General features: G+C 42.5%; 1 protein-coding gene across 3 annotated transcripts in view; it reads left to right on the top strand.

The window, feature by feature from the left end:
- Nucleotides 1-7,812, top strand: part of FECH (ferrochelatase) — a 40,667-nt gene extending 32,855 nt beyond the window's left edge. For 2 of the 3 annotated variants that reach the window (XM_032293576.1, XM_032293578.1), the window contains 4 exons: nt 912-1,019; nt 1,440-1,604; nt 4,754-4,813; nt 5,271-7,812. In XM_032293576.1, coding sequence (XP_032149467.1) covers nt 912-1,019; nt 1,440-1,604; nt 4,754-4,813; nt 5,271-5,405 — 468 coding nt within the window. In that variant the 3' untranslated portion in view covers nt 5,406-7,812. The remainder of the gene's footprint in view (nt 1-911; nt 1,020-1,439; nt 1,605-4,753; nt 4,814-5,270) is intronic. The other variant, XM_032293577.1, reaches the window with a different exon arrangement.
- The last annotated feature ends 1,898 nt before the right edge of the window (nt 7,813-9,710 follow it).

Raw genomic sequence — 9,710 nt, 5'->3', positions numbered from 1 at the left:
CGCCACCATGCCCAGCTAATTTTTTGTAGTTTTAGTAGAGACGGGGTTTCACCGTGTTGACCAGGATGGTCTCGATCTCTTGACCTCGTGATCCACCCGCCTCGGCCTCCCAAAGTGCTGGGATTACAGGCTTGAGCCACCGCGCCCGGCCTCAGACAAAAATCTTTGTCTTCAGAGAGTATAGAGTAAAGATAATAAACATAATACATACGAAAACAGAATGGTAGATTAACAAGTAATAGATGCTATAGAAGAAAATAAAGCCAGGTGACGGCTGGGGAGTCAGTACACAGTAAATATTTAAAGCATTAAAATTTGCATTGAAAAATTTCAAGATATTAACAAGGGAATGTGTATGAAACATTTGCTGTGCACAAAGCGTTTGCCTGTTGTCCATTGTTGCAGGAAGTGTGGCGAGAGAGGAAATGGAAGGTGCAGGTCGTACTCTTGGAGGTACCTGCACCCAGGTGCTGCTTTCCTCCTCTAATTCCACTGGGGTTTACTGTAAATCCAGCAGTTCCGTACATTGTCCATGCAGCCGTCTTTCAGTTCCTGTTGTGAAATCAACTACTCACATGACCACCAGTGTAGAAATTCCCATTCTGCCCAGCTTTTCTATGTCATCTTCATATTTCAGATAAGAGAGAGAGAACCATCCTTAGACCCATGAATAACATGGAACATGGAAGTCTACACCCTCTTAGGGACCTTAGAGATGGTTGAGTGCAGGGTTTTTCTTTGGCTGATGAAGACATGGAACTAAGGAATTTTGGTGATTGAACTCAGACCATACCATCATTGGTGCAGGAGACAGAAAGGGAGGACTTTGTTCCAGGGCTCACACCATGTCAGCACATAGTCGGGGCCTTCCCAGTGTTGGTGACTGAACACCCATTGTGTCTCTGCTGCAGGTGGTCAACCGAGGTGACCCGTATCCTCAGGAGGTGAGCGCCACTGTCCAAAAAGTCATGGAAAGGCTGGGGTACTGCAACCCCTTCCGACTCGTGTGGCAATCCAAGGTGGGTGGCTTCCACACTTCTGCGGGCAGCCAGCTCTTTTGGTAAAGTTTATTTTATGAGTTAGTTATGAAATGGTCGGTTTGGCTCTTCCACATAGACAGGCTGCTCCACAACCTGATTCTTCACCATGGGCAGAAAGAACTCTGCAAGCGAGTAAGATAGAAGGGGAAATCAAGTGACTCGCGGAGTTCCGTTGGTTTAATATTTTACTTTTAGCTGCAATGACAGAAACTGTTACTTATTATATTGAGGCAACTTCTAGGATTCAAGCTTCCATGTGAAAATATCAAACCTATTCAAGCAGGTGTAAAGAGTGGCTTTTGCCCCCGTGGGCAGTGTGTGTGCCTAGGATGGCAAAGGGAGATACTACAGACCATCAGGAGGAATGGTCCCTTACGCTTTCATCTTCCTTTCGCATAGGTTGGTCCGATGCCCTGGTTGGGTCCTCAAACAGATGAATCTATCAAAGGACTCTGTGAGAGGGGGAGGAAGAATATCCTCTTGGTTCCGATAGCGTTTACCAGTGACCACATTGAAACACTGTATGAGCTGGACATTGAGTACTCTCAAGTTTTAGCCAAGGAGGTAAATGCACCTATCTGCCTTAATCCCATCATGACTTGTTTTAAAAGGAAACTTTCTCTGCAACTAACTGATGTATCATTCAGAAATATTGTTTACTATATTTGTTTGCATGTACGGTGTCCTCATTCTCCTGAACAATAACATCATCTGAGTAATAATCTCAACACATTGAGTTAATTTCATGTCAGCAGTGGGAGAGGAAACCTGTATGTTAATTGAACCGGGTGACCCAGGGATCACTGTGGCTGACATTTTGCTTAGTTTAAGTTACTGGACTCCTTGAAAGTAATAATAACTACACTTGTTTAAGAAAAAAGAATTATACTTCTCACTAATTCCAAAGGAAAATGGTTTATTGTTTTATAATTTCTTTTCTTTGCCTAATATTAACCTTTACTCAGGGCTGTTACATGGCTTCTTGTTGAGTGTCAAGGCATACAGGAGTCATTGTAATTTAAGAGAAGAGCATGAAGTGAATGTGGAATCAATGTGTGTTGTGATTTCCTTGACTTCCTTTATGCACTCATTTATTTAGCTATTTGCTGCCGGGTCGTGATCAATCCGATTATTGAAATAACAAATGCCATCTTTGGCTGGGCACCGTGGCTCACGCCTGTTATCCCAGCAATTTGGGAGGCCAAGGCAGGCGGATCATGAGGTCAAGAGATAGAGACCATCTTGGTCAACATGGTGAAACCCCGTCTCTACTAAAAATACAAAAATTAGCTGGGTGTGATGGTGTGTACCTGTAGTCCCAGCTACTCGGGGGAGGCTGAGTCAGGAGAATCGCCTGAACCCAGGAAGCTGAGGTTGCAGTGAGCTGAGATTGCGCCAACACATCCAAGTCTGGCAACAGAGCAAGACTCCATCTAAAAAAAAAAAAAAAAAAAACATCTTTGGTGTCTAGTAATATGAGATGGATGTGAATTGTCATTCAGGGTGGAGAAAAACTATTTGTTCATCTATGTCCTGGCTTCTGAGAGCTGGCCTAAAACCTGTGTCCAATATATAGCTTCATTTTTATGGGGAGTAAGGAAGCGTTAGTATCCAAGAAACCCTTTCCTTTCTCTCTGCCAGAGTTTCTGGCCCTGGTCACCCCGTGTGTGATAGATGGAGGCCCAGCCTGCAGGAGACTTCACCCTGTCTGGGATTGGGCAGCAGGTGCAGGGCAGGGCAGAGAGTGGGTGGGGGCAGAACTTGAGCAAACACCCGGCCCCTGTGGATTTTGAATTTCCATGCTGGACATCAATCAGACATGGGTGAAGCTAGGGAGCACCTAAGTTTCTTGTCAGTGGTTCTGATAAAGGATTTGCAGGCAAGTTGTAATTGGCTAAGAAGTGGTTGCAGCATTGTCTATGGATTTCATTTAAAGATGCCTTCTGTAGCTCACCATGAGTTTGGCTAATTGTGAACTTGCTAAAACTTCAGTGAAAATATAGTTTAATACCAATATGTTTGGAAAACAATTTTTTTATTTTAACTTTTTTGTGATTTTATAAATTTGTTTAGAGATGAAATCTGGCTCTGTCAACCAGGCTGGAGTGCAGTGGCACAGTCATGGCTCCCTGCAGCCTCAAAATCCTGGGCTCAGGCAATCCTCTCTCTTCGGCTACCTGAGTAGCTGGGACTACAGGTGCACATGGAATTTCAGTGTTGCTACATATTTTTCTAGTCAGTGTATCGCTGACTCTCCCACCAACATTGTTGGAGAATGCCCTTTGCCAACATTGGTTATTCAGTTGTAACTGACTTTTAGATGAAGTTTGAGAATACAGCCTCTTAAGTTGAGATCCATGTGTTTGTTGAATCTCAATGTTTTTCTCATGCCAATCTCCTGATGTAAATGCTAATCTAAAAGATCAAGTAACTGAATCCAGTGTGGTGGCTCACACACGTAATCTCAGCATTTCGGGAGGCCGAAGCGGGTGGATCACCTGAGGCCAGGAGTTTGAAACCAGCCTGGCCAACATGGCAAAACCCCATCTCTACTAAAATACAAAATTTAGCCAAGCATGGTGGCGTGTGCCTGTAATCCCAGCTACTCGAGAGGCTGAGACAGGAGAATCACTTGAATTTGGGAAGCGGAGGCTGTGGCGAGCTGAGATTGTGCCAGAGCAACAGATCGAGACTCCATCTCAATAAATAAATAAATAAATAACAAATGACCAAGTACTGAAAAGCTACCAGAAGAAAAGGGAAATAGACGAATCCTAACTATCTGAGTAAATCATTATTAGACCAATTTCAGTTATTAGGCAGTGAATATTTTTGGAACTGGGAATAGGGATGGTACTGAAACAATCCTCCCATGTTTTCCTTTAGCTTTTTCTCCATAAGAATATATTTTAGGCCAGACTTGGTAGCTCACACCTGTAATCCCAGCACTTTGGGAGGCTGAGGCGGGTGGATCATTTGAGGTCAGGAGTTCTTGACCAGCCTGGCCAACATGGTGAAACCCTGCCTCTACCAAAAATACAAAAACTAGCTGTGCGTGGTGGTGGGTGCCTGTAATCCCAGCTACTCAGGAGGCTGAGGCAGGACGATCCCTTGAACCCAGGAGGTGGAGGTTGCAGTGAGCAGAGACAGTGCCACTGCACTCCGGCCTGGGCGACAGAGCAAGACTCCATCTCAAAAAAAAAAAAAAAAAAAAAGGAATATATTTTAAAACCCAACTCTGAATTGGGTCCAATGTACATTTTATAGTCAATAAGTTAATTTACTTCATCTTCATGCTTGGGATCAAAACAAATATGAAATTATATTTAAAGTAACATTGTACTTAGGGAGAGTCTGTAAAATTATGCATTAGAAAATAGAATTAAAAAAGAATGGTAAGCAGATTTCAATGGAGAATTTTATCAAGTGTAACCACAAAAAGGATTCAAAAACAAATCACCTGTGGGAAGATAACAGGAAGGGGAAGGACATAGGAATTGAGGAATAATTTATGATAACAGAATCAACGTACAGCCCTGTCCCATGACTGTTTTTCATTCATGAGCAAGTCTGAGAACACTTGAATTCAGACTTTGAATTGTGTGTGTGTGTGTCTGTGTGTATTTTTTTTTTTTGTGGCAGTTTCTTTGAAAAAAAAAAAAAGGAAAATAAAACATGTCTGTGTTTTTCCTCCCTTTTCTCATTTGATTCAGTGTGGAGTTGAAAACATCAGAAGAGCAGAGTCTCTTAATGGAAATCCATTGTTCTCTAAGGTATCTACAGTGTTACAACCATTTTAGTAGAACATACCAGAGAGTAATCCTCTGAGAAACTCTTGCAGAATATTGGTTTTTCTCACATATTAGAACATTTGGAGTTCCAATTAATTAGAAAAATAAAATCGAATTTTATCCTTATCTGCTCAGTCTTCCTTCAGATAGCCCCAATTTTCTGATTCCTACCCACCTACTTTCAAACCTGCTTTCCAGAGAAAAGATCTAGTGGGTGGGGTAAGAGGATTTCATTTCCTGAAATCTCTGTTTTAACTTTCTCTAAGCTGAGGATTCTCAGGAAAGGAAGATATTGTAGAATTTGATCCAAAATGCTCACTGCTGAGATGAAAAGAAACCTCAAGCCAGAGCGCTGACCTGGGCAGATGGAGGAGGGGGAAATGGCAGATGAGCAGGCCCTGTGCTTCTGATGCCTCTTTGCCTCTTGTCTGTCTTCCAGGCCCTGGCCGACTTGGTGCATTCACACATCCAGTCAAACGAGCTGTGCTCCAAGCAGCTGACGCTGAGCTGTCCGCTCTGTGTCAATCCTGTCTGCAGGGAGACTAAATCCTTCTTCACCAACCAGCAGCTGTGACCCCCGCTGGTGGACCCTGTGGCATTAGGCAAATGCCCAACCTCTAGATACCCCCGACGTGGAGAGGATGTTGTTTAGAGATCAAGGAAGGAAGTCACCCTTCCTTGATATATATACAGCCTTTGAGCACAAGCTGCGAAATTTCTTGAGAATTGGACTCTGTTGATAGATTTCTATTTTTATATAACTATACAGTAAGCATTTATATTTTCTCTCTCTAGGTATAAGTTACTAGTTTGGAATGTCCACTAGGACCTTTATTAAGTAAGTTAAAAATTTATCTTATGAGACACACCTATTTTAAATACAGATTTTGGGTTTATTGCCCCAAACCCTCCTGAAAGGGTACAGAGAGCCCCCTTTGTGGGCTGTCAGTGTGAATGAGATCTGTTTACAGTCTTGTGCATATAGTTGCTGTTTTTTAAATGAACATAGTTGAGTGTTTGAAATGAATTTGAAAAAGAAATGTTACCTAACTTTTCCCTAATCCCATGGGTTACAGAAAGCTAGGGGGGCAATGTGGTTACCTGCAATGGCTGCGTTCGCCAGCGAGGCCACCATTCATTGGTCATCTTGGTATTTGTGTGTGAATCTTACTTTCCTCGATGTAAAAAGGAATCAAGTATGCATTTCAGAAGTGCTCTGAGAGTCCCCGTATATCCAAGACTAATAAATGTGTAGAAGTACAGTGTCTGTCATATGTGCCTTGGTGGGAGTCCAGGGTGCCACAGGGAAGGGGCTCCCACTGCTTCCGATGTCCAGGGACAGTGCTGCTGGAAAGGCCAACGATGAGCTTCCCCCTGGAGCTCCTCCCGGGACCTTGCGAGCCTTTCCACCTGGCGGCTTCTCTATCTTAGTCGAATGCCTTCTTTCTGCACATTTGTTTTAAGAATTCTTTTATAAAGTCAACAGTGCTTTGTAACCTTGAATTCTTCCTTAATTTATGATTTTTTATTGTAAAAATTATATAGCCATACAGTGGGACATGTAAAGAATATGGAAAAGTAACCACTTTAATGTGATAACTATTATCATAATATTGTATTTCATGCCAGTCCTTTCCTGTAGATATTTTTAATGCCATTGCAACCTTGGATTTGTGAGTGAAAAGTGTTTCTAAAAATACAGAAATAAATGTCAGATCAGAATCTGATCTTATATGTTTGTATTTAATGGATTAAAAGATTCCTGGTGGTTCTATGAAGAATTTGTAATGATCACTTCCTCTTTCCTCCAAGCCCTGAAACTTTGTTCTTCAAAAGAGCATTTCTTTGATTTTTTTTTTATAAAGCAAGTTTATAAAGTAGAAGTATTAGGCTATTCATAAATCTTTTATATTGAGAATTGGCTATGTTAATAAATATTACAACATCATTAATGTTTTAACTAAATTTGATTCATGCTGTCTGTTAAATCAAAACTGATCTAAATTAACCAAAATTATTAAATGTGAGGAACTTTTTTAATACAGTGAAAGAAGCCTGGCGTCCACTGGAGTTAATAGTTTTCCTGCATCGATGACAGCCCTCATGAGTAGCATCTACATTTTAAAATTTCCAGTTGGCTTTTCTGTTAGTTGATTGGGTTTCTAGAGAAATATACAAAGCATAGGCAATTGTTTAGGATTTTCCTCTAGCCTTTTCCATCACCTTCTTGGGGGTTAGGGTCATAGCAGACTTTGAGTGACCATCCCACCATGAAGTGAATTCTCTGGGTTAGTGGTCTGGTGCTAGAAGGCAGGTTATTTTTGGAGCCACTCTCACTCCTTTAGGAAACTTTCCAAGGGTCTGCTTCAATTCTTCAATGACTTTAAAGGTGAAACAGTATTTTTATGGAGATGATGCAGAAAACTCCAATTCAGGAGCCCCGGCAAATATATCGGAAGCACTTATTTGCTAAGGAACTTCTGAATTGAGAATACTGGGCTGTCTGGAATAATATCCTTGATACTGAGCTGGGACCAGACCAGCTTTTATAGTGACAGACAAAGAGGGATTTATTGAGACCGCAGTCTGTGGCATTTGTTGCTCTCAGCAGTGTTCCCTTTGATTGTTAGTAACCATGGATGGGTAATGGTCATACGCTAGGCTAGTGTTTAATTGGACAAAATATTTTTTGAGCTTTGAGAACTGTCATCCTGTTGGTCAACTTTGAAATACAAATGTTTGCCTTGGTAATCAGCAATGAACTGCTGGCAGTTTCTTCAAGCTGTGTCTGCACAGATCTGACTTTTAATTGATGAATCAACTTCTACAGAAACTTTGCAGGGACAGTGTTGATGAGGCAGTTTAGCTTGCCAGGGTGATGGTAAGGCCCAGGCCTCTGCATGTATAGTGCTCTTCTAAAGAGTATGCATTCTTAAACTGCTTAACTTTTTAAAAATCAGTATAAATTTTTGCACTCAAAATTTGCTTCACATCAGGAGAAATGAACTCATTGTGGTTTAGGTTTGTTGTGTTTTTTTTTTTTGATGGAATCTTGATATGTCACCCAGGCTGGAGTGCAGTGGTGCAATCTCAGCTCACTGCTACCTGCACCTCCTGGGCTTAAATGATTCTCCCACCTCAGCCTCTCAAGTGCTGGGACTACAGGAGTGTATCTTCATGCCTGGCTACTTTTTTGTATTTTTTTGTAGAGATGGGGTTTTGCCATGTTGTCCAGGCTGGTCTTGAACTCATGGGCTCAAGGGATCCTCCTGCCTCAGTCTCCTAAAGTGTGCAGATTACAGGGATAAGCCTCTGCACTTGGCCCTGAACTCATTATTAAAAGCCCTTTAAATGTGAGGCTGCCTGCAGTGCCTTACATGTGTAATCCCAATACTTTGGGTGGCTGAGATTGGAGGATTGCTTGAATCTAGGAGTTCAAGACCAGCCTGGGTAACTTAGAGAGACCCTGACTCTACAAAAACAAAGTAAAAATTGGCTGGGTGTTGTGGCATGTGCCTGTAGTTCCAGCTACTTGGGAGGCTGAGGTGGTAGGATTGCTTGAGCCCAGCAGTTTGAGGTGCAGTGAGGTGTGATTGCACCCCTACACTCCAGCCTGGGAAGACCCTGGCCCCAAATTAAAAAAAAAGAAAAAAGAAATACTGGAGATTGGGTCATTTATAAAGGAAAAAGGTTTAATTGATTTGGTTCGGCATGTCTGGGGAGGCCTCAGGAAATTTACAATCATAGCAGAAGGGGAAGCAGTCATGTCTTACATGGCAGTGGGTGAGAGCAAGCAAAGTGGGGAAGAGCCCCTTATAAAACCTCAGATCTTGTGAGAACTCACTATCACATGAACAGCATAGGGGGAACTGTCTCCATGTTCCAATCCCCTCCTAGCAGTCCCTCTTCCAACATGTAGAGATTATGGGAATTACAATTTGAGATGAGATTTGGGTGGGGACACAGAACCAATCACAAATCATTCGACCCCTGCCCTTCCCAAATCTCACATCCTTTTCACATTTCAAAACCAATCATGCCTTCTCGACAGTCCCCCAAAGTCTTAACTCATTCCACCATTAACCCAAAAGTCCCCCAAAGTCTTAACTCATTTCACCATTAACCCAAAAGTCCCCCAAAGTCTTAACTCATTCCACATTAACCCAAAGGTCCAAGTCCAAAGTCTCATCTGAGACAAGGCAAATCCCTTCTGCCTGTGAACCTGTAAAATTAAAAGCAAGTTAGTTACTTCCAAGATACAATGAGAATACAGACATTGGGTAAATGTTCCCATTCCAAATGGGAGAAATTGACCAAAACACAGGTGCTACAGGCCCTATGCACCATTGCACTCCCCTGTGCAAGTCTGAAACCCAGCAGGGCACTCATTAAATCTTAAATCTCCAGAATAATCTCCTTTGACTCCATGTCCCACATCCAGGTCATGCTGATGCAAGAGGTAAGCTACTCTTTCTTATAAACTGGGTACTTAATTCGAGAAACTATAACTTAATGCATGTAAAAGAGATCCTTTGCTCAATCTGAAGCCATTGTGTTTATCCAAGGTATATTCTTACAAAGGGTGAGAGATTAGGCTGCAGCCTTACCCCAGGTGGAGTGAGCAGCAAGACCTGCCCATGCTCAGAGTGTAGATGACCGAGGCACTTGCATTCCTGGGGGCTCTGCTTGCTATGTGAGCTCCTCTCGATGCAGCAAATGACCACCTCACACAGTGACAGTTGGGGGACAGAATTTAAAGCTGGCAGCCGTAAGAAAGCGAATGTCTGCATGTGTGCCCGGGGCACGTGAAGGCGCAGGTGCATCAGCCAGGAGCCTCTGATTCACCTCTAACCTTCTCCCCTCACCAGAAACACCTTCT

The sequence above is a fragment of the Sapajus apella genome, unplaced genomic scaffold (genome assembly GCF_009761245.1).
Source record: "Sapajus apella isolate SASKATOON/1434 unplaced genomic scaffold, GSC_monkey_1.0 scaffold30, whole genome shotgun sequence".
NCBI lineage: Eukaryota > Metazoa > Chordata > Mammalia > Primates > Cebidae > Sapajus > Sapajus apella.
The sequence above is the reverse complement of the archived record's forward strand: the minus strand, read 5'-3'. Positions and strand labels throughout refer to the sequence as shown.